The sequence below is a fragment of the Staurois parvus genome, unplaced genomic scaffold (genome assembly GCF_062004578.1).
Source record: "Staurois parvus isolate SC_StPar_1 unplaced genomic scaffold, SC_StPar_1.0 ptg002113l, whole genome shotgun sequence".
NCBI lineage: Eukaryota > Metazoa > Chordata > Amphibia > Anura > Ranidae > Staurois > Staurois parvus.
Window position 1 is genome coordinate 5,497,035 of NW_028319909.1, and position 25,204 is coordinate 5,522,238.

At 42.8% G+C, this 25,204-nt stretch overlaps 1 protein-coding gene across 1 annotated transcript in view; it reads left to right on the top strand.

Annotated features, from left to right (window-relative positions):
• Positions 1 to 1,805: 1,805 nt before the first annotated feature.
• Positions 1,806 to 25,204, top strand: part of LOC149432780 (uncharacterized) — a 31,920-nt gene continuing 8,521 nt past the window's right edge. The window contains exons 1-7 of the mRNA XM_089665009.1: positions 1,806 to 1,898; positions 4,378 to 4,488; positions 5,648 to 5,794; positions 17,617 to 17,757; positions 20,745 to 20,873; positions 23,089 to 23,199; positions 23,904 to 24,050. Coding sequence (XP_089521135.1) covers positions 1,847 to 1,898; positions 4,378 to 4,488; positions 5,648 to 5,794; positions 17,617 to 17,757; positions 20,745 to 20,873; positions 23,089 to 23,199; positions 23,904 to 24,050 — 838 coding nt within the window. The 5' untranslated portion in view covers positions 1,806 to 1,846. The remainder of the gene's footprint in view (positions 1,899 to 4,377; positions 4,489 to 5,647; positions 5,795 to 17,616; positions 17,758 to 20,744; positions 20,874 to 23,088; positions 23,200 to 23,903; positions 24,051 to 25,204) is intronic.

Consider the following 25,204-nt stretch of genomic DNA (forward strand, 5'->3'; position numbering starts at 1 on the left):
TCCTGATCATATAAGTCAATGGTGCCAGTGACATCAGTGGTTGCTAAAGATGGTGCCAGCAGCCAACCCTTTCCTTAGCAGACATTGATAGTGGAAAGTGGTGAATGGTATCAGAAAACAAACGAAACAGAAGATACAAATTACCTTTGGCCTTCAAAATAATTGCAATCCTTCACAACACACTTTTGGCAACATTCATAAAGCTTCTGGAAACTGTCAGCAAAGGCCTCTTTGGGAATTGACACACACATTCTTGGAACGCCGCCACGTCCGCAAACCATTCTCCATTCATGGTACTCTTCAGGCGGGAAAACAGAAAGAAAAGTGCAGGCGAGAGATCAGGGGAGTATGGTGGATGATCGAGAACAGCGTACATGAATGAACAGCATTATCGTGCAGCAACATCCACTGTCTAGTCCTGTGCAACTCTGGCCAAACACGGAGGATGCGTTGTAGCAACCGTTCAAAAACTCATCGGCATACAGTTTGACCCTTAAAAAACAAATTCCATATGGATGATTCTATCATTATCGAAGAAGGCGATCAACATTGTCTTGACCTTGGAATTTTGCAGGCGACTCTTTTTGGGCCACGAGGAAGATAGTGAACACCATTCCATTGATTGCAGCTTGAATTCCGTATCGAACTGGTAGCACCAGGTCTCATCCCCTGTGATAATGGTTCACAGAAAAGATGGAATCTGGTCACACATGGTAATGAAATCTCCAAAGGTTTCCATCCATTTTTCTTTCTGTTCGTTTCTCAACTTGTGCAGCACACACTGAGAACAGATCTTCTGCTTACATAAATCTTCGTTGATGATGGTGCACACCGTGTCCTTGCTAATGCCCAATTCCCCTGGCATCATTCATAGAGTCAGTCACCGATAGGGCTCTGCTTGTCGGCAACCGACCCAATTGTGGCTCACTCTCAGTCGTTTTCATTTCAACCAGTCATAAACATATTTTCTGCTCACAGCTTCCATCCCGTACACTTGTACCAACAAATGTCTCCATTTTCCCCAATTTGTAGCAGAACTTGATGCTCACTCATTGCTCCATTGCATTGTGACCCTACCTCTCACACTGACTGCATTTGACTGCCCACAGCGGCTTTACCCTGATGGTCACATGTACAGTACTTCACGCTAGGTGGTGCTTCTTGAGGTGTTTCTGGATTGCCATGTGCATTTCCATGAACCTGGCCCATGTTGCTATTGAGATATTGGACCATTCACCAAACTTTTTTAGATGTACCTTGTATATACTGTACAAGCGGTAGAAATACCGCTTCTACATTTGATATTTTGTTCCCAGAGAACAGGGGTGAAAATGTGCAAATATTAGGTTCAGACCAAACAGTTGAACTTATCCCCAATCATCAGCTTAAGAAAACTATAGCAGCCACCACATCTCAGGACTAGTAGCTGCAATTTATTACATTTTTGTTCTTAGATACAACGCTAAAAAACCCTTATAATACTGGTTGTGAGGCTACGTTGGCATACCTTATGTATACTCTAGGAAGCCTTGGGTGCTATTCCAGCTGGATAAATCAGGTTCCATGTCTTCTTTATAAAAAAATAAATAAAGCATACGCCTTTTTTTTCCCTAAAAAAAACAAATTCTCACTATCTACTAAATAGAACTCACAGTTCTTGTCTTTTATGTGGTTTTGTTGCATATTTCCAAGCACTAAACTATGACTTTGCTAGAAAGGATACACTTTGTTTCCTCATACCGTTGGTAATATCCACACCCTCATAATTTCTTCTTAAATACGTTCATCAGTCACCTCCAGCAATAGTGACGGAGGAGACACCGGCCCAGCACAGATTGGGTGGAGGATGGACGGTCCGCTGAGCTTTCTCTGCCTGCTTTGTGTCTTCATCACACCAGGTAAGTCTGATCTCAGTAGGTGATAGCTTTGGAACTATGTCTATCTCTGTGGACTGAGCTAGTCCAATTCCCCCCCCCCATGTTATATAGTCGATAAGAGCAGGTGCGAACTGACAACTCATGGGGCCCCCGGGCAATAGGGGATCATGGGGCCCCTGTGTCCTTGCCCAAACTCAAAAAAGCCTATGAAAAAGGTACCAGGGGCATCTCATGGGGCCCCCTACTGACCCCGGGCCCTCGGGCAGTGCCCGAATTTCCAAATGGTCAGTCCACCCCTGGATAAGAGTTAAATGTTACTGCTTGGATCACCAGGCAATATATTATATCTTTATTCTTGGGTTTAACCACTTGCTCTTCAAAGGATTTACCCCCCTTCCTGACCAGGCCATTTGTTTGCGATACAGCGCTGCGTTACTTTAACTGACAATTGCGCAGTCCTGCAATGCTGCACCCAAATCAAATTTATGTCCTTTTTTCAAAAAAAGACCGACAATTTTGAAAAAAAAACAAAACATTTTTGACTTTTTGCTATAAAACATGTCCAGTAAAAAATATTTAAAAATCGAATTTCTTCATAAATTTAGGCCAAAATGTATTCTACATTTGCAAAAAACAATGCCAATACGTGTAAATGAATTGGTGTATGTGAAAGTCACAGCGTCTACAAACGGCGGTTTATATACAGGCGTACCTTGGTTTAGGAATGCCTCGGTTAACATAATTTTTGGTTTACGTATGAAAATCAATTGAAAATAATGGCTCGGTTAACAAATTTTTTTTGCAATACGAACGGATTAATTGGTTTTCAATGCATTTAAAAAAAAATTTTAATCATGTCCCTGTACAGTATTTATGCCTTTAAAGTGCACTTTATAAAGAGTTTTTTGAACAGATAAGACTTTTTTTTTACTTTTTTCTGACCTCCGGAACGGATTAATTGGTTTACAATGCATTCCAATGGGAAACTGCATTTTGGGTTGCCCTGTAGAACTAGTTCTGCTATAGGGTGATCAGGAAGTGTTTAATGGTTATCCTCAGAGAGATTCAAAACGCACAGCAATGACACGCTGTCAAAGGATTTAACAGCAATGCACGCTTGTTTCCTAACTCACGCCATGCTCTCTCTCTCTCATTAGTTGGTATGATAAAGCTGCACTCCTTCTCCCATCCACGTTGGGGACACTCAGGGCTGCTGTTGGGCCCCATACAGAAAATCTGACAGGGCCCCCTTCCCCAACAAAAAAAAACACAGTTTACTATGCTTCAGTTATGAAAGAACACAGTATGTGATGGGTACTCATCACTCCTTGTGTTCATTCAGGAAAGGAAGGGGCTGGTAACTGGACTCTTTCTCCATTCCCCATCCTGAAGGATCCTATTGCAGCTTGCAGTGTGCTTGCAGCTGCTGGTGGGAAGGAGAGGAGGGAAGCCAGTAGCATTGCAAGGGTGAGGGGCCTAGGCAGCAGGGGAAACGTATTGTGCACAGGGAGGGTGATGGGTGTGGCCTGGGCTTCCCCTTCCCCAACAGAAAAAACACAGTTTACTATGCTTCAGTTATGAATGAACGCAGTATGTGATGGGTACTGATCACTCCTTGTGTTCATTCAGGAAAGGAAGGGGCTGGTAACTGGGTACTTCCTCCATTTTTCATCCTGAAGGATCCTATTGCAGCTGCTGGTGGGAAGGAGAGGTGGGAAGCCAACAGCATTGCAAGGGTGAGGGGCCAAGGCAGCAGGGGAAACGTATTGTGCACAGGGAGGGTGATGGGTGTGGCCTGGGCTCCCCCTTCCCCAACAGAAAAAACACAGTTTACTATGCTTCAGTTATGAATGAACGCAGTATATGATGGGTACTGATCACTCCTTGTGTTTATTCAGGAAAGGAAGGGGCTGGTAACTGGGTACTTCCTCCATTTTTCATCCTGAAGGATCCTATTGCAGTTTGCAGCTGCTGGTGGGAAGGAGAGAAGGGAAGCCAACAGCATTGCAAGGGTGAGGGGCCAAGGCAGCAGGGGAAACGTATTGTGCACAGGGAGGGTGATGGGTGTGGCCTGGGCCCCGTAGAGGAGGACTGGTGGTACCCCCCTATCCACGGCCCTGGGGCACTATAGGCAGTAAGGCACCGCCAGCAACCAGATGGAGTGGCAACGCGACCTCAAGCAATTAAGTTCTGTCCAACATAGTTTTGCATGATCATGCGTCCTCAGGGACCTTTTGCACTATTTTAATGCAAGATTATTGGTTGGATTTATGTATAATTCTTCACAAATGATCACAGAGGAGTATTTATTTAGCCCAACATATATGGTGGACCTAAATGATTCACATAATATGAATTGAGCGCAGCAATTATTTTTGGAATTACTTTTTAGGTGTATTGTATATATCTATACCTATCACATGCAGCTTCTTGTTTTTTATTTGTTTATAGCGCTGACTTTTATTACATTTTAATAATCACTCATCTATTTTTTTTTCAGGTCATTCTCTTTCATGCACCCAATGTGTGGGACAAGCTTACTGCACGGGATCTCCTGTGACCTGTCTGTCTAATTACAGTTGCGGCTTGGCCTATAGAGAGACCACTGAAGGTACGCCTGGCAAAATATTTCTGCAGTACAATCCATTTTTATTATCTTTATTTAAGATGGACCCCAACCGAAGCAAATAATTCCATTCTAAGTAGAGTGAATGAAGCTGGGTTTGTGAGGGTTCCCTGATCCTTGGAAATATGATGAAAGGGGTACTTTGAGTGTAAGGGGGCACTCTGACGGGAATACCTGATGTAAGTTGGCACTGTGATGGGGATACCTGATGTAAAGGGGCACTCTGATATGGACAACTGATGTAAAGGAGCACTCTGATGGGCAAACCTGATGTGATGGGGATACGTGATGTAGCGTTGTACTCTGATGGCGACACCTAGTGTACGGGGGTGCACTGATGGGCACACCCTGTGTAAGGTATCAACATGATGGGGGAACATTATGTAATGGGGAATTCTAATGGGGAAAACTGATGTAAGGGGACACACCGATGGGAGACACCAAATGTAAGGGGGCCTTCTAATGCAGAAACCTGATGTAAGGGGGCACTCTGATGGGAATTCCTGATGTAAGGGGGCACTCTGATGGGAATTCCTGATGTAAGGGGGCACTCTGATGGGAATTCCTGATGTAAGGGGGCACTCTGATATGAATGCCTGATGTAAGGGGGCACTCTAATGGGAATGCCCAATGTAAGGAGGCACTCTGATGGAAATGCCTGATGTATGGTGGCACTTGAATGGGAACACATTACTTAAGGGGGCGCTCTGATGGGGATGCCTGATATAAGGGGGTACTCTGATGTTGGCAACTGATTTATGGGGGAAGTCTGATGGTGGCACCCAATGTAATAAATTACTCTGGAGGGGAACCTGATGTAAGGGGGAAAACTAATGGAGACATTTTTTTCGGGGCTGATCTGTGTCAGACATAATTTTTGAATGCAGCCAAGAACTACACAGGGATCAGGGTTGACATGACTGTAATCTCTGATCCGGCATCTTGGTCCAGGAAGTAGATGATGTTCCTGGATGATGCCTAACAAAGATGAAACCTTTCACCTGGAGAGAAAAGCAGATGAAGTTACTTAAATAGTTCTTGAAATTGCTTTTTTTCGCCAGATTTAAAGTGATGATGATGATGATCATGATAAGGAGGATTATTATTAAAGCTGTATAATATTACTGTATAAATTATTGTGCAGGCGTAAACAGACAAACAGATTATATAAGATCATGTGTACCGAAAAGTCAATGTAAGAATGTGAGCAGCCTCAGCTATACCGGAGGCAGAATGAAGACAGGGATTTCATGCTGTGACACCGATATCTGCACTCCACCGCCACCCCAATGTAAGTTCATTTATTTTATTATTGATATTTTTATATTCACAAATCACACATTACATATTCACAAAATTCATATTTTTACAGCCACGTATTTACATCCTCTTAAATACAAGCCCCAATATATTAATATCAATATCACCTCTGCATATAAATGCAAATCAATTCTTCAAAAAAGTACATGAAATCTTTCATTTATATTTAATTTCAGAAATAGTATAAGAAAATCAAAATAATGAAATGTAATCTATCCCCAAGTCTCCCAGTATCTGCAAATACTTTAATACCTCTGGAGCTCTGGAAGATTTTACCCCCTTCATGACCGGGGCATTTTTTACTCTTCAGCACTGCGCTATTTTAACTGGCAATTGTGTGTTCATGCAACACTGTACCCATATGAAATCTATACAATTTTTTTTCACACAAAAATTTAATTTTTATTATATATATATATATATATATATATATATATATATATAAAGACTATTATATAAATGTAAAAAGACTTTCTGTTATAAAACAAATCCAATAAAAATAAAAAAAAATAAAAAGGACAAATTTCTTCATAAATTTAGGCCAAAATGTCTACGTCTTTGGTAAAAAAAAAAAAAATTCCAATATATGTATATTAATCGGCTTATGTGAAAGTTATAGCTAGAGATGAGCGAATCGAACTAGGCGAACCGGAATTCGAGTCGAATTTCAGGAAATATTCGATTCGTGTCGAAACCGAAATTTTGCCTACTTCGGGTGCGCGAATCGAACATTTCCCGATCAGCCGGCAAAAGTGTCCCTGCAGTGAGCTCCGCTATTTCTGACAGTTCTCTGACAGAAGGAACACATGTTTAGCGGTTGAAACATTGTATCTATTAGTTTACATTTAGGATACAGATGTTTCAACCACTGTACATGTGAAGAAGTTGTGAGAGAACTGTCAGAAATAGAGGAACTCTGCACATACACTTTTTGCCGGCTTGGAATTATTCTTCTTTTCATCCTACTTCTTCTTCTTCTTCATCCTCAGAAGAAGAGGATGAGGATGAGGATGAAGAAGAAGAAGAAGAAGAAGAAGAAGAAGAAGAAGTAGGATGAAAAGAAGAATAATTCCAAGCCGGCAAAAAGTGTATGTGCAGAGTTCCTCTATTTCTGACAGTTCTCTCACAGCTTCTTCACATGTACAGCGGTTGAAACATCTGTATCCTAAATGGAAACTAATAGATACAATTTGTATCTATTAGTTTCCATTTAGGATACAGATATTTCAACCGCTGTACATGTGAAGAAGCTGTGAGAGAACTGTCAGAAATAGAGGAACTCTGCACATACACTTTTTGCCGGCTTGGAATTATTCTTCTTTTCATTCTTCTTCTTCTTCCTCATCCTCATCCTCATCCTCATCCTCTTCTTCTGAGGATGAGGATGAAGAAGAAGAAGAAGAAGAAGTAGGATGAAAAGAAGAATAATTCCAAGCCGGCAAAAAGTGTATGTGCAGAGTTCCTCTATTCTGCAGATACACTTAGAGGAGCTCTGCAGATACACTTAGAGGAGCTCTGCACATACACTTTTTGCCGGCTTGGAATTAATCTTATTTTCATCCTACTTCTTCTTCTTCTTCTTCTTCTTCTTCATCCTCATCCTCAGAAGAAGAAGAGGATGAGGATGAGGATGAAGAAGAAGAAGAAGAAGTAGGATGAAAATAAGAATAATTCCAAACCGGAAAAAAGTGTATGTGCAGAGCTCCTCTAAGTGTATCTGCAGAGCTCCTCTAAGTGTATCTGCAGAATAGAGGAACTCTGCACATACACTTTTTGCCGGAAACCGCTGTATGGAGTGAATGTCCCAGAACTGTCAGAAATAGACTATTTATGACAGTTCTGGGACATTCACTGCATACAGCTGTTTTAACCGCTGTATGGAGGGAATGTCATGGAACTGTCAGAAATAGACTATTAATGACAGTTCTGGGACTGTCCTTCAATGCAGCGGTTGAAACATTGTATGTATTTGTTTCCATAAATGGATCCATTTATGGAAACAAATACATACAATGTTTCAACCGCTGCATGGAAGGACAGTCCCAGAACTGTCATTAATAGTCTATTTCTGACAGTTCCATGACATTCCCTCCATACAGCGGTTAAAACAGCTGTATGGAGTGAATGTCCCAGATCTATCAGAAATAGACTATTTATGACAGTTCTGGGACATTCACTGCATACAGCTGTTTTAACCGCTGTATGGAGGGAATGTCATGGAACTGTCAGAAATAGACTATTAATGACAGTTCTGGGACTGTCCTTCCATGCAGCGGTTGAAACATTGTATGTATTTGTTTCCATAAATGGATCCATTTATGGAAACAAATACATACAATGTTTCAACCGCTGCATGGAAGGACAGTCCCAGAACTGTCATTAATAGTCTATTTCTGACAGTTCCATGACATTCCCTCCATACAGCGGTTAAAACAGCTGTATGGAGTGAATGTCCCAGATCTATCAGAAATAGACTATTTATGACAGTTCTGGGACATTCACTGCATACAGCTGTTTTAACCGCTGTATGGAGGGAATGTCATGGAACTGTCAGAAATAGACTATTAATGACAGTTCTGGGACTGTCCTTCCATGCAGCGGTTGAAACATTGTATGTATTTGTTTCCATAAATGGATCCATTTATGGAAACAAATACATACAATGTTTCAACCGCTGCATGGAAGGACAGTCCCACAACTGTCATTAATAGTCTATTTCTGACAGTTCCATGACATTCCCTCCATACAGCGGTTAAAACAGCTGTATGGAGTGAATGTCCCAGATCTATCAGAAATAGACTATTTATGACAGTTCTGGGACATTCACTGCATACAGCTGTTTTAACCGCTGTATGGAGGGAATGTCATGGAACTGTCAGAAATAGACTATTAATGACAGTTCTGGGACTGTCCTTCAATGCAGCGGTTGAAACATTGTATGTATTTGTTTCCATAAATGGATCCATTTATGGAAACAAATACATACAATGTTTCAACCGCTGCATGGAAGGACAGTCCCAGAACTGTCATTAATAGTCTATTTCTGACAGTTCCATGACATTCCCTCCATACAGCGGTTAAAACAGCTGTATGCAGTGAATGTCCCAGATCTATCAGAAATAGACTATTTATGACAGTTCTGGGACATTCACTGCATACAGCTGTTTTAACCGCTGTATGGAGGGAATGTCATGGAACTGTCAGAAATAGACTATTAATGACAGTTCTGGGACTGTCCTTCAATGCAGCGGTTGAAACATTGTATGTATTTGTTTCCATAAATGGATCCATTTATGGAAACAAATACATACAATGTTTCAACCGCTGCATGGAAGGACAGTCCCAGAACTGTCATTAATAGTCTATTTCTGACAGTTCCATGACATTCCCTCCATACAGCGGTTAAAACAGCTGTATGCAGTGAATGTCCCAGATCTATCAGAAATAGACTATTTATGACAGTTCTGGGACATTCACTGCATACAGCTGTTTTAACCGCTGTATGGAGGGAATGTCATGGAACTGTCAGAAATAGACTATTAATGACAGTTCTGGGACTGTCCTTCAATGCAGCGGTTGAAACATTGTATGTATTTGTTTCCATAAATGGATCCATTTATGGAAACAAATACATACAATGTTTCAACCGCTGCATGGATGGACAGTCCCAGAACTGTCATTAATAGTCTATTTCTGACAGTTCCATGACATTCCCTCCATACAGCGGTTAAAACAGCTGTATGGAGTGAATGTCCCAGATCTATCAGAAATAGACTATTTATGACAGTTCTGGGACATTCACTGCATACAGCTGTTTTAACCGCTGTATGGAGGGAATGTCATGGAACTGTCAGAAATAGACTATTAATGACAGTTCTGGGACTGTCCTTCAATGCAGCGGTTGAAACATTGTATGTATTTGTTTCCATAAATGGATCCATTTATGGAAACAAATACATACAATGTTTCAACCGCTGCATGGAAGGACAGTCCCAGAACTGTCATTAATAGTCTATTTCTGACAGTTCCATGACATTCCCTCCATACAGCGGTTAAAACAGCTGTATGCAGTGAATGTCCCAGATCTATCAGAAATAGACTATTTATGACAGTTCTGGGACATTCACTGCATACAGCTGTTTTAACCGCTGTATGGAGGGAATGTCATGGAACTGTCAGAAATAGACTATTAATGACAGTTCTGGGACTGTCCTTCAATGCAGCGGTTGAAACATTGTATGTATTTGTTTCCATAAATGGATCCATTTATGGAAACAAATACATACAATGTTTCAACCGCTGCATGGAAGGACAGTCCCAGAACTGTCATTAATAGTCTATTTCTGACAGTTCCATGACATTCCCTCCATACAGCGGTTAAAACAGCTGTATGCAGTGAATGTCCCAGATCTATCAGAAATAGACTATTTATGACAGTTCTGGGACATTCACTGCATACAGCTGTTTTAACCGCTGTATGGAGGGAATGTCATGGAACTGTCAGAAATAGACTATTAATGACAGTTCTGGGACTGTCCTTCAATGCAGCGGTTGAAACATTGTATGTATTTGTTTCCATAAATGGATCCATTTATGGAAACAAATACATACAATGTTTCAACCGCTGCATGGATGGACAGTCCCAGAACTGTCATTAATAGTCTATTTCTGACAGTTCCATGACATTCCCTCCATACAGCGGTTAAAACAGCTGTATGGAGTGAATGTCCCAGATCTATCAGAAATAGACTATTTATGACAGTTCTGGGACATTCACTGCATACAGCTGTTTTAACCGCTGTATGGAGGGAATGTCATGGAACTGTCAGAAATAGACTATTAATGACAGTTCTGGGACTGTCCTTCCATGCAGCGGTTGAAACATTGTATGTATTTGTTTCCATAAATGGATCCATTTATGGAAACAAATACATACAATGTTTCAACCGCTGTATGGAAGGACAGTCCCACAACTGTCATTAATAGTCTATTTCTGACAGTTCCATGACATTCCCTCCATACAGCGGTTAAAACAGCTGTATGGAGTGAATGTCCCAGATCTATCAGAAATAGACTATTTATGACAGTTCTGGGACATTCACTGCATACAGCTGTTTTAACCGCTGTATGGAGGGAATGTCATGGAACTGTCAGAAATAGACTATTAATGACAGTTCTGGGACTGTCCTTCAATGCAGCGGTTGAAACATTGTATGTATTTGTTTCCATAAATGGATCCATTTATGGAAACAAATACATACAATGTTTCAACCGCTGCATGGAAGGACAGTCCCAGAACTGTCATTAATAGTCTATTTCTGACAGTTCTATGACATTCCCTCCATACAGCGGTTGAAACCGCTGTATGGAGTGAATGTCCCAGAACTGTCAGAAATAGACAGAAACTGTCACAGAACTGTCCTTCTTCTCATCCTTCTCCTTCTTCTCATCCTTCTTCTCATCCTTCTTCTCATCCTTCTCCTTCTTCTCATCCTTCTCCTTCTTCTCATCCTTCTCCTTCTGCTCATCCTTCTTCTCATCCTTCTCCTTCTTCTCATCCTTCTCCTTCTCCTTCTTCTCATCCTTCTCCTTCTCCTTCTTCTCATCCTTCTCCTTCTCATCCTTCTCCTTCTCCTTCTCATCCTTCTCCTTCTTCTCATCCTTCTCCTTCTTCTCATCCTTCTCCTTCTCCTTCTTCTCATCCTTCTCCTTCTCCTTCTCATCCTTCTCCTTCTTCTCATCCTTCTCCTTCTCCTCATCCTTTTTCTTCTCATCCTTCTCCTTCTCCTTCTTCTCATCCTTCTCCTTCTTCTCATCCTTCTCCTTCTTCTCATCCTTCTCCTTCTTCTCATCCTTCTCCTTCTTCTCCTTCTTCTCATCATTCTCCTTCTTCTCATCCTTCTCCTTCTTCTCATCCTTCTCATCCTTCTTCTCATCCTTCTTCTTCTCATCCTTCTCCTTCTTCTCATCCTTCTCCTTCTCCTTCTTCTCATCCTTCTCCTTCTTCTCATCCTTCTCCTTCTTCTCATCCTTCTCCTTCTCATCCTTCTCCTTCTCCTTCTTCTCTTCCTTCTCCTTCTTCTCATCCTTCTCCTTCTTCTCATCCTTCTTCTTCTCATCCTTCTCCTCCTTCTTCTCATCCTTCTTCTCATCCTTCTTCTTCTCATCCTTCTCCTTCTTCTCATCCTTCTCCTTCTCCTTCTTCTCATCCTTCTCCTTCTTCTCATCCTTCTCCTTCTTCTCATCCTTCTCCTTCTTCTCATCCTTCTCCTTCTTCTCATCCTTCTCCTTCTCCTTCTTCTCTTCCTTCTCCTTCTTATCATCCTTCTCCTTCTTCTCATCATTCTCCTTCTTCTCATCCTTCTCCTTCTTCTCATCCTTCTTCTTCTCATCCTTTTCCTTCTTCTCATCCTTCTTCTTCTCATCCTTCTTCTTCTCATCCTTCTCCTTCTCATCCTTCTCTTTCTTCTCATCCTTCTCCTTCTCCTTCTTCTCATCCTTCTCCTTCTTCTCATCCTTCTCCTTCTCCTTCTTCTCATCCTTCTCCTTATTCTCAGCCTTCTTCTTCTCATCCTTCTCCTTCTCATCCTTCTCCTTCTCATCCTTCTCCTTCTTCTCATCCTTCTCCTTCTTCTCATCCTTCTCCTTCTCCTTCTTCTCATCCTTCTCCTTCTCCTTCTTCTCATCCTTCTCCTTCTCCTTCTTCTCATCCTTCTCCTTCTTCTCATCCTTCTCCTTCTTCTCATCCTTCTCCTTCTCCTTCTTCTCATCCTTCTCCTTCTCCTCATCCTTTTTCTTCTCATCCTTCTCCTTCTCCTTCTTCTCATCCTTCTCCTTCTTCTCATCCTTCTCCTTCTTCTCATCCTTCTCCTTCTTCTCATCCTTCTCCTTCTTCTCATCCTTCTCCTTCTCCTTCTTCTCTTCCTTCTCCTTCTTATCATCCTTCTCCTTCTTCTCATCATTCTCCTTCTTCTCATCCTTCTTCTTCTTCTCATCCTTCTTCTTCTCATCCTTTTCCTTCTTCTCATCCTTCTTCTTCTCATCCTTCTTCTTCTCATCCTTCTCCTTCTCATCCTTCTCTTTCTTCTCATCCTTCTCCTTCTCCTTCTTCTCATCCTTCTCCTTCTTCTCATCCTTCTCCTTCTTCTCATCCTTCTCCTTATTCTCAGCCTTCTTCTTCTCATCCTTCTCCTTCTCATCCTTCTCCTTCTCATCCTTCTCCTTCTTCTCATCCTTCTCCTTCTTCTCATCCTTCTCCTTCTCCTTCTTCTCATCCTTCTCCTTCTCCTTCTTCTCATCCTTCTCCTTCTCCTTCTTCTCATCCTTCTCCTTCTTCTCATCCTTCTCCTTCTTCTCATCCTTCTCCTTCTCCTTCTTCTCATCCTTCTCCTTCTCCTCATCCTTTTTCTTCTCATCCTTCTCCTTCTCCTTCTTCTCATCCTTCTCCTTCTTCTCATCCTTCTCCTTCTTCTCATCCTTCTCCTTCTTCTCATCCTTCTCCTTCTTCTCCTTCTTCTCATCATTCTCCTTCTTCTCATCCTTCTCCTTCTTCTCATCCTTCTCATCCTTCTTCTCATCCTTCTTCTTCTCATCCTTCTCCTTCTTCTCATCCTTCTCCTTCTCCTTCTTCTCATCCTTCTCCTTCTTCTCATCCTTCTCCTTCTCATCCTTCTCCTTCTCCTTCTTCTCTTCCTTCTCCTTCTTCTCATCCTTCTCCTTCTTCTCATCCTTCTTCTTCTCATCCTTCTCCTCCTTCTTCTCATCCTTCTTCTCATCCTTCTTCTTCTCATCCTTCTCCTTCTTCTCATCCTTCTCCTTCTTCTCATCCTTCTCCTTCTTCTCATCCTTCTCCTTCTTCTCATCCTTCTCCTTCTTCTCATCCTTCTCCTTCTTCTCATCCTTCTCCTTCTCCTTCTTCTCTTCCTTGTCCTTCTTATCATCCTTCTCCTTCTTCTCATCATTCTCCTTCTTCTCATCCTTCTCCTTCTTCTCATCCTTCTTCTTCTCATCCTTTTCCTTCTTCTCATCCTTCTTCTTCTCATCCTTCTTCTTCTCATCCTTCTCCTTCTCATCCTTCTCTTTCTTCTCATCCTTCTCCTTCTCCTTCTTCTCATCCTTCTCCTTCTTCTCATCCTTCTCCTTCTCCTTCTTCTCATCCTTCTCCTTATTCTCAGCCTTCTTCTTATCATCCTTCTCCTTCTTCTCATCATTCTCCTTCTTCTCATCCTTCTCCTTCTTCTCATCCTTCTCCTTCTTCTCATCCTTCTCCTTCTCCTTCTTCTCATCCTTCTCCTTCTCCTTCTTCTCATCCTTCTCCTTCTCCTTCTTCTCATCCTTCTCCTTCTTCTCATCCTTCTCCTTCTTCTCACCCTTCTCCTTCTCCTTCTTCTCATCCTTCTCCTTCTCCTTCTTCTCATCCTTCTCCTTCTCCTTCTCCTTCCTCATCTCCAAGGGCATTTAAATTAAAGGTACAGTGTTCTGCACTAATTTAAAGGCTCTCTGAAGCCTAGAAACCCTTTAAATAAGTCATCTTCGTAGCGGAGAAATTCGCATCGAATCGAATTTCACACTGGAATTCGCCGAATCAGCCGAATCGAATTTTTCATTTCTTCGCTCATCTCTAGTTATAGCGTCTACAAACTATGGTGTATATATGCTGAAATTTATGCAGCTATAACACTATACTGGTAATGGCAGTGATAAGCGACTTATAGTGGGACTGTCATAGTGTGGCGGGCAATCTGGCGCTAACAGACCCTCGCTGGATGGTACACTAATTGACTAACTGACATTGACATTAATAGTGACACTAATACAATAAGCATATATCTTACTGTAGACTATCGCTGTACTAGTGACATTGGCTGGGAAGGGGTTAACATCTACGGAGCAATCACAGGGTTAACTGTATGCCTAACAAGTGTAATATGGAATGTGCCGCTTTTACTAAGAGATCTGTATGTTTTTCTGGATGGGTAATGTGCTGCTTTTACTAAGAGATCTGGATGTTCTTCTGGATGTATAATGTGCTGCTTTTACTAAGAGATATGGATGTATAATGTGCTGCTTTTACTAAGAGATCTGGCTGTATAATGTGCTGCTTTTACTAAGAGATCTGGATGTTTTTCTGGATGTATAATGTGCTGCTTTTACTAAGAGATCTGGATGTTTTTTCTGGATGTATAATGTGCTGCTTTTACTAAGAAATCTGGATGTTTTTTCTGGATGTATAATGTGCTGCTTTTACTAAGAGATCTGGATGTTTTTTCTGGATGTATAATGTGCTGCTTTTACTAAGAGATCTGGATGTTTTTTCTGGATGTATAATGTGCTGCTTTTACTAAGAGATCAGGATGTTTTTCTGGATGTGTAATGTGCTGCTTTTACTAAGAGATCTGGATGTTTTTTCTGGATGTGTAATGTGCTGCTTTTACTAAGAGATCTGGATGTGTTTCTGGCTTTTTATGGATGCTTTTACTAAAGATCTAGATGTTTTTTCTCCCTATTTTGCAGAGGAAAGAAACAGCAAGATCACTGATCTGTGTACAGAGCCCTGTGTGTTTGAATACACAGGACTCTGTGCTGTGATTGGCTACAGCCGACCAGCATGTCCATGGCCAAAATCATTGACTGGGACCTGCTGCCAAAATTGCATTGTAGCGAGTGGCAGAAATTCACTTTGTAACCAAAAATCAGTTTTTCCATTTGGGTACTAAGGTATCTCATAACTCATCCAAAGTGAAATTTTATTCTGTGATTTGTCCCATTTATTAAAGCCACTGAAGTTACGATTCTGCTTCTAGAACAAGGTATATTTAACGTAGAGCTGTAAACCAAATGACCAAAATGTTCAAGTTCACTTGAGCTGTAAAGGAAGAATGGAGACAGATAAAAGCTAAAGGAAGAAGTCGATGGAGGGGCTAATCAACAGCAATCAGGGTTAAGAAGGGGTTAAACTTTCATTCATTAGGTTTAAAATTTGCCCTGAATATTCATTAATGAAGAATGGCTACAACTTTAGCTTTTATAAATAAAACTAATAAAGAGCAGGACTGAGCTGTCACATTTTATTGCATACTCCATCAGGAGATCAGCTCTCCAAATGCAACCGAATGCAACCACTGGAAGAGCTAATCCCCCATCAGCAGGGCTAATGTGTATACTGACAGATTGGGCTTGCAAAGCCAAGGAGACAGCTGGAGAGCAGAGGTAGAAGATGTTCCCTCCCCAGCTGCACCCTCTCCACCTCATCACCCAAGGAAGGTGCCTCTCCTGCCTCTGGGTTGGCCAAGCCCTAGATAAACTTGTTCTACTTCCAATTTTATCTACTGCTTCTCCTAAGTCTATTCTATGTGTACTAGATTTTTTCAGCAGATGCCTCTGGCAGATCAGCATTACTCCTGTTTGTTCCACTCCCATTTGACACTTTTGTTTCTTAAAAAAAACTATTTTTAATTTCCTTCTCTGTTTCAGCACGTGCCTCAGGCAGTTAAAAATTTCTGTTTTCTTGATCGAAATCTTGAACTTTGCATACTAAAAATTAGAAAACAGTGTTACCATATGACATTCCGGTCTACTGCCATACGTTACAGTAATTCTGATAGTTCCAAGTCTTGGAAGTTTCTCCTAAGGCTTGGCAAGACCTTCTCAACCTTATAATAAAAGCAATAGCACAAAACTGTCATCACGCAGAGGAGTACAGCATGTTATCATATGGATCTTATACTATATGGTCTAAAGTATGTGGACTCCCCTCCACAGAGAGTTCAGATGTTCCAGTGAACTGTACTTGTTGGCAGGTTGAGGTATGCTCTAGTTAGGTGCTTTCCTGGACGGAGGGTAAGTATTAATTCCTTTCCCAGTTCTTTGGTTTTGGCGAGTTATCCCCAGGTCCAACTCACTGGTCCTGTGATATAAAAGAAGGACAGTAGTCCAGACGAGGAAGTTGAGTGGGACCTAATCTTTTAGCCCCAAGAAAACCCTGGGCCTGAACCCATGAAAAGGAAGAGGAGAGAAGATTGGGGAGTAGCACAACACTTTTGGCTGCTGCTACCATGATGTAGAAGGTCCTCTATTCCTGGGGTTTGAACTGAAGACACCAGCTGATGGGAAATGCCATTGATGGACTTTTGACACATGGGGGTTTATTTACTAAAGCTGGAGAGTGCAAAATCAGACTCACTTCTGCATAGAAACCAATCAGCTTCTAACCCCAGCTGGTTCAATTATGCTTTGGCAATAAAACCTGGAAGCTGATTGGTTTCTATGCAAAAGTGAGTCTGATTTTGCACTCTCCAGCTTTAATAAATAAACCCCATGGACCTTTTGCAAGTACTGTATGTCAGAAGTCAGAGGAGAATGGGCAGACTGATTGCTGCAACATTCAGATGGTAGGGTCAGAATTTGGCGTAAACAACATGAAAGCCTGGATCCATCCTGCCTTGCATCAATGGTTCAGGCTGGTGGTGGTGGTGTCATGGTGTGGTGGATCCATCCTGCCTTGCATCAATGGTTCAGGCTGGTGGTGTCATGGTGTGGGGGGGATTTTCTTGGCACTAGCAAGGTCGACCTAACAAAGTGACCGGTCAGTGTATATTAGTAATGGTAACTCTCCAACACAAACTGATGTGCTTTTCCATGTGTCTTGCACTGCCACTATACATATAGCTATAAAATAATATTCTACTTTATTAATGAGACTACAGAATTGTCTGCGAAGAATACTTTTATATCATAAATATACTTTTATTATATGTGTTTTTTGAAACTGAAGTTATCATTACCTTCTAACAGGGCCAGCTGAGAGCTCCGTAGCTAATGGAAAGGTTTGCCCATCATGCCGATCTAAAACGCGGAGGTTATGTGATCAAGACACGAATATACAATGTACCGGCAATGAGCAAACCTGCCTGTTTCAATATACCACAACAACAGGTATTTGAACATTATTTTATGTTTGTATTTATTTACTTACCTTAAATGATAAGTTTGCTCTTTACAAAAAGATAAGAAATGCATTTCTTTTTGCCAGTAAAAAAAATTTGCAGTTTGTAAGGAATTCCACTCGCAATCAGCAGATCGCGGGTGCAATGCCTGGATTCTGAAAACACTCAGTAAGTCGTCTGCCCGTATCCCATATGGGTAGGCAGTTACTGAATGGCAATGGACTATGAGGGCATTCACCAGCGCCCTCGCAGTCTATTGAGAAGTATAAACCATCAGCCACAATGGTAGTTCTAATCTATTGATTCACAGGAAACTGTGAATGAATGACGCAGTTATGTGGGCGGAGCCCCATAGGGCCATTTTTTTTAAAATTGTGAAAGCGGTTGCATGGACAGGATCCCTGGCCTGCTGTCACAGGAGGCATCAGACAGGAGAGGAGGCAGGAGCTGTAACATGTTGCATGTACCAGCAGCAGAATGCTGGTGCCATGCAGGTCTCCTGCAGACCTGTCAGTATATCTGCTTGCCCGTACAGGATGTACAAGAAATCAAATAAACTGACAGGATAATTCAATGAACTAGCACGGCGCTCCACAGCGTCATGGTAGCTCATTGAGAACCATAAGCCGACAGCCACAAGGCTCATTCATTCACAGAACACTACTGCCTGCCATCTTGATTACCGGTCTCTGGACTGATCCGCGACATGTTTATATGTGTACTGTGTGCTGCTTTTACTAAGTGTAAATAAAAGTGCAGCGCTAGAAAAATAACAAAAAATCAAAAATCAACGCACATAAAGTCAATAAAAATAAGTCCACAAAAAAGGGGGGAGGGGGGGGGAGGGAGGGGAAAGGCCCTAGGCCAAAAAAAGTCTCAAAAAAGAAGGACAACTTCAAATGCCCATACACACTGATCAGAGGTGTATGCACTGTGGTAGAGATGGAGTTGAAGATGTAGTCAGGGAACAGAGGTAGATGTAATCCCCTGGATCAGTGAAGATCCCCAGATCAAGGAAGCACACGTTCCACAAGACAGCAAGGAAGCAGTCACAGCTCCACCAAAGAACACCACCACTCCTTCACTTCATATCAGCGGCATCTAGGAGGAGATACTCCTCATGAAAAGAAAAGCCCATGGTAAGATATAATAAAAAGCATTTAATGAAGTAAAACAGGATGCATCCAGAGTAAGTATATGAAAATGCACACCGCTAGCAAATAAACATGAAAGCTAGCAGTGAAGGCGGAACAAGACTAACCGTCCTGTCAGATGTAGTGGCCGCTGGAGCTCCCCAATGCTCCGACGGCGTGGCGTCAAGGCGTGCGCAGGTTCCTCCTTACGCGTTACGTGCCAAGCACATCCTCAGAGGAAAGAACACCGGTTCTTTCCTCTGAGGATGTGCTTGGCACGTAACGCGTAAGGAGGAACCTGCGCACGCCTTGACGCCACGCCGTCGGAGCATTGGGGAGCTCCGGCGGCCACTACATCTGACAGGACGGTTAGTCTTGTTCCGCCTTCACTGCTAGCTTTCATGTTTATTTGCTAGCGGTGTGCATTTTCATATACTTACTCTGGATGCATCCTGTTTTACTTCATTAAATGCTTTTTATTATATCTTACCATGGGCTTTTCTTTTCATGAGGAGTATCTCCTCCTAGATGCCGCTGATATGAAGTGAAGGAGTGGTGGTGTTCTTTGGTGGAGCTGTGACTGCTTCCTTGCTGTCTTGTGGAACGTGTGCTTCCTTGATCTGGGGATCTTCACTGATCCAGGGGATTACATCTACCTCTGTTCCCTGACTACATCTTCAACTCCATCTCTACCACAGTGCATACACCTCTGATCAGTGTGTATGGGCATTTGAAGTCGTCCTTCTTTTTTGAGACTTTTTTTGGCCTAGGGCCTTTCCCCTCCCTCCCCCCTTTTTTGTGGACTTATTTTTATTGACTTTATGTGCGTTGATTTTTGATTTTTTGTTATTTTTCTAGCGCTGCACTTTTATTTACATTTATGTGAGGAACTCTTTTGGTTGTCCTATGTGTTTCAGCTGCTCGTCCTTTAAAGCGCTCACTCATTTTCACTGCTTTTACTAAGGGTTGTGCTTGATTTTATTCCCTGTTTTTCAGGGAAACAAAATCCAGCATGTTGCTGCTGACAGGACACAGCTCTACCCTACCAGGAAGGGCAGAATCACATACAGCGGGGGTCAGCAACCTATAGATTGCGATCTACCAGTAGATCACGGCCAGGTGACTGGCAGATTGTGGTCTGGACTTGCTGACCCGGCATCCCAGAGCACCAAACAGAGTGCAATGCAGAGGGACTACTTGTAATGTTGGGGCTGTAGTAGGAAGCAAAAGCTGCGTAAGCCGATACCTCCTCTGTAGTGCCGGCTCCTGTCCAGTGCTGAGTGATACCAATCCCTGCAGCAGCATGTGGACACCTTTGGTTTCTACCTCAGCAACTAAAGGGAGTAGGGATTGGAAAACCTGATTTAACCGCAGGGTTTTACCACCCTCCAACGTTATGTATGAACGAGCCCTAAGGGTGCCGCTGCCAAATGGAACTAAGGGCTCCTTCACAAGCGTAGCAGGCATGGCTGCTCCTAGCTATCCAAGTCTGTTTGATAGGTGGTAAGGACATGCTGTCTCCTCACCGCCTGATTTAAACCCATGATTGTTGTGCAATGCACTTGATTGTGATATGGTAGTGAAGCAATAAGAGGTTTAAATGAAGCGTGAGAAAGGGACTTTGGGTGACGCTGTGCCCAGTGATCTTATGACTTCTCTCTTGTTGTTTAGGTGGATCTCCATCTCTTTAAGGTTGCCTACCCCTGATGTACAGTATATATATGTGACTTTGCGCACAGCGGCAGCCCCGTAGCAGTAAAGCTGATATAGGGCAGTCACCAACTGGTTTTATTTGTTACCTGAAATTGCTTCTAGATTTCTGAGATTTGTTTGTTTCTTTCAGTCTCTGACACTGTGATGGGCTGCGCTACTTCAACCATCTGTGGTATGGAAGAATATTCCTACAAAACCAATGGAACCTATATAGCAATTGGCTTTTATTGTTTCCCTGCAACTAACAGCTCTGCAACAGGTAAGAAAAAGACTACTCCCCTTTGTGCCTATGGTTCCCATGTATTGAAGTAACGGGATATCTAGTAGTAGTTAGTCGCCACTGGACATGAGTAACGTTATAGACGTATAGTGCCCTCTAGGTAGCTAGGTTTGTTTTGTTAAATAGAGGCTGGGCAATAGCATGGGAGTGGTGTAGTGAGGTCACCTCAGGACAGGCTGTGAGGCTTTACAGGTCAGGGCTTCTGGAACTCTCCCACCCTTCCAGAAACTTTCTGGAAGACAAATAGAGGAGGGGAGGAGGCCCAGATCTGCATGTTTGAGGAAACTGTCAAGGTCCTACCTTTTCCCTGAGGTTATGTTACTCCATGTGCTGGCGTCCATCTTGGATTCTGCTGTGCATGATGGGAATCCTTTTATGCCTTCAGGTCTCTGTGGTCCATCCCCCAGAGGGGTGTGGCTGATGACATATAAGCCTGTGGCCCGCACATGCTCTTTGCACTTGTGTCTTGTGTCTTTGTGTTGCTATTACTCTGTTCTGACTCTCGTGACTCTCCTGGTATCTGATTCGGCTTGTGACTTGACTATTCTTTGTATTCTCCTTTGATCTGACCCTCTGTTGCTGAACCCGGCTCGTGACCTGTGATTCTCGTCTGCTGTCCTGTACTGTTTTGTCCTGTTGGTGTTGACCCGGCTTGTCTGACTACTCTTTTGTCTCTTCCACCAGCTACACGCCATTGTCGGCGGCCATTACCGCAGCTGAGGTGTCTCAGGGGCCGCGACCTGGTTCCTGGCTGTGTCAAGTCCATCCCCACCATCAGGGGCCCTGGTGAAGGGCAGCCTGGGACTTAGACTCCGCGCCCTGAGGGACTTCGGTCTGTGGGTAGTGGTTGTCGTCAGCCAGTGCGTTACATTGTTAGGCCTGCCTGTCCGTTCCTCGGCCCCTGCCCTGACAGAAACTTTCAAATCCCCTGGCAGGAGGCCGGGCAAGGTGACCAAGGTCAACTCCTTAATAAGCCAGAGCCTGGGGAGCAGTGTGCACTGGTGGGTGGAAGATGTACTGAGAAGGCTGGACCCTAGCCAAATGCAAAACTAGTGAAAACCAGTCAGAAAAGATGAGTAGAGAAAAAAATGCCAGTGGTCTCCACCTGTAAAACCATTGCTGTTTTGGGGGTCTTCTCATTGTTGCCCATCTAGTGCACCTGTTAATTTCATTAACACCAAAGCAGCTGAAACTCATGAAGAACCCCCTCTGCTACTTTACTGACCAGTTCAATATCCCAGGAGTTTCATTGACATGATGCTAGACCAGGGGTGGGAAAACTTTTTGACTTGAGGGCCGCAATGGGTTCATATATTGGACCCGGGGGCCGGACCAAGAGTAGATGAATGATGTGAATGTGTCATCCATAGTAAGTATAGTAATATTCTCCCATAGTAAGCATAGTAATTCATCCCCCATATAGTAATTCATCCCCCCTATAGTAATTCATCCCCCCTATTAAGTCCCCCGTGTCAATTCACTTACCTTTGCTTCCTCTCGCCGTGTTCCCGCGCCGTTCCGGTGTAGCATGAAAATCTGTCTCCTATGAGGATCTGTCCCCCTCGACGTATCTGCGCATGTGCCAGTTTCAGGCATTAGCAGCCGATCGGCGATCTCCGGCACATGCGCAGATACGTCGAGGGGGACAGATCCTCATAGGAGACAGATTTTCATGCTACACCGGTCTTCAGGGCGGACTGTGAGAGGAGCCTAGCGGGAGCCTAGCTCCGCGGGCCGGATTAAAAGGTCCGCCGGGCCGTAGTTTGCCCATTGCTGTGCTAGACTCTGATTACAAAGTGTTTCTTTAATTTCTTTAAGCAGTGTAGAAAGAATATAGTCATCTTCCGAAATTCACATTTCCAATAGAATAAATTCAAATAGAATAGATTAGAATAGAATAAACAAAAGAATGGAATAGAAAAAAAACCTTTAGAACAAACTAGAAAGAATATAACCGTCTTCTGAAATTTTGAATAGAATAAATTTAAATTTGAACTTTTTTGATTTGGTCGAATTGAATCAGACAATTTGAATTGAAATGAAACAAAACACATTTTTTCGTTCTGCACGTCTAATCAGGTGTCTGCAGTGCAAAGGACAAGCTGAAAGGAGGACAGAGCAGAATGAGGCAGAGCTGAGCTTATCTGTTTTCAGTTTTGGAGTTCCTTTTTTTTAATGTGATTTTGTATTTTAGGCACCTCATGCGTCATCTGCAGATCCGATGATTCCCTAACATGTAACAGCTCATTAAGTGTAATCCCTGCAAATAGCAAGTGTGCGTCCGCTTACCTGATTTCCACCACACGTAAGTAACATTTTTTTTTTTGTTCCTTTGGTTCGCTCTCAGCTCTCTTCTGTAAATTTTCTTGCTTCTGCACACACATCTAAAAATCAAGAGGGGCTGAAAAAAACCCAGAATATTATTTTATCCATTGTATAATAACCGTTATGTTTGATTTCAGCTTAAAAAAGTAATTCTTGGCTTTTATTAAACACAATAAAAACATAATTAATCACAACCTAAAAAATAAAAAGCAATAAACACTTTATTGGGGGTTATTATCTATGGCTCCATTCGTATTTTTCTCTGTCCGGTGCGTTATCGTGTACTGTGGAAACTGCCAACACATCAGCAGGCGCAGGCAATGATGAAGGCACGGACTGGCTTCTCAGTAAAAAAAATGGCTGTCCAATGGTGGAGGGAGTCCAGGATGTAGATGTTGGCCATGGATGACGGATGACCATGGATGATGCCTGAACAAAGATGGTATCATCCTTGTTTAGAGAAAAGGAGATGAAAGCATTGTTGAGAGGTAAAGGAGGGGACTGTGATCTTTGTATCTGGAAATGTTCTGCTTACACATTATTAGGCATGCACGAACCTAACATAAAACATACAGTATATCTGATAGTAGGTCAATTTTAAGGTCCACTTTAAGCAACTCTGGAAGACCATAAGGCTTGCTTTGCTTCTGTCGATGTTTTAGAGAAGGTTTATTCATTTTTCAGGTGGAATGAATTCGTACCACGTCATGCGATCTTGGGTTCCTGTAAGCAAGTGTAATATCACTGGTTCCATGACTGTGGTCGGCACCAAGTACTGGATGGGTGTAAGTTGCTGTGATGGAGATGGCTGTACCCCATCAATACAAAATAGTAAGTGAACCTACCCTTCCTACTCAGTTGTCATGGTAAAGCCACTCCTGAACAAAGAGTTTTTTCTTTGGCTATTGCTTTGTTATAAGTCACTTGAGTTCCGGGTAGTGCTCAAAACCAATCCCTTGAAGGAAAGGAACACCGGCGTGTGATGGATGGCCTCAGCCACAGCTCTGACTATGCCCACTGATACATTTCGCCCCACCCATAGGGGGCTTAGTTACAGAGGCCTGACACGTTTCACTCCACTCATAGGGGGCTTGGTCACAGAGGCTTTGTGACCAAGCTCTCTATGGGTGGGGTGAAACACATCAGAGGGGGTGGCCGCAGTAGCGGCTGAGGTCATCCATCACACCCCAGTGTTCCTTGACTTCTGGAAATCGGTTTGAGTGGCATCCATTCTCACATACACTATCTAGTTTCTGGAGCAACTTGGGATCCTATTCCCTCTCTATTTCTCTGCTGGCAGGGTGATCATTCTTTCCAATCAGCCTTGAGTGGCACCAGAAGATTTCAAACAACTTTCAATTCTAGGTACACACACAGGGCTTGTGCACACCGCTTTTGGAAGAACACGGCAGGTAGGTTGTTCCAAAAATTTTGGAGAGCAAACCACAGGTCTTCTGTGGATGTCAGCTGCCTCCAATCCTTCTTTCTCTTCATATCATCCCAGACAGACTCCATGATGGTGAGATCAGGGCTCTTTGGGGTCCAAATCATCACTTCTAGGACTCCTTGTTCTTCTTTATGCTGAAGATAGTTCTTATTGAAGTTGGCTGTATGTTTAGGGTCTTTTTCCTACTGCCAAACAAATTTGGGCCGAATCACACGCCTCCCTGATGGTATGGCATGATGGATAAGTATGTCTCAGCATTGAGGACACCTTTGTTCCTGACCAAATCTACAACTCCATTTGCAGAAATGTAGCCTCAAACTTGCAAGGAACCTCCACCATGCTTCAGTGTTGCCTTCAGACACTCATTATTGTACCCAGTGCCGGGACAAAGTCATCTACAGCCAAAGGCGAACATGCCAAACTGCCCCCCCACAAAATGTATGAGCATTATGTGTCAGCAAAAATCCCCACCCCCCCCAGAAAAGATTGAGCACTAATATGCATGTTTACCCCCTAAGCATAAATCCCCCCTCCTCCT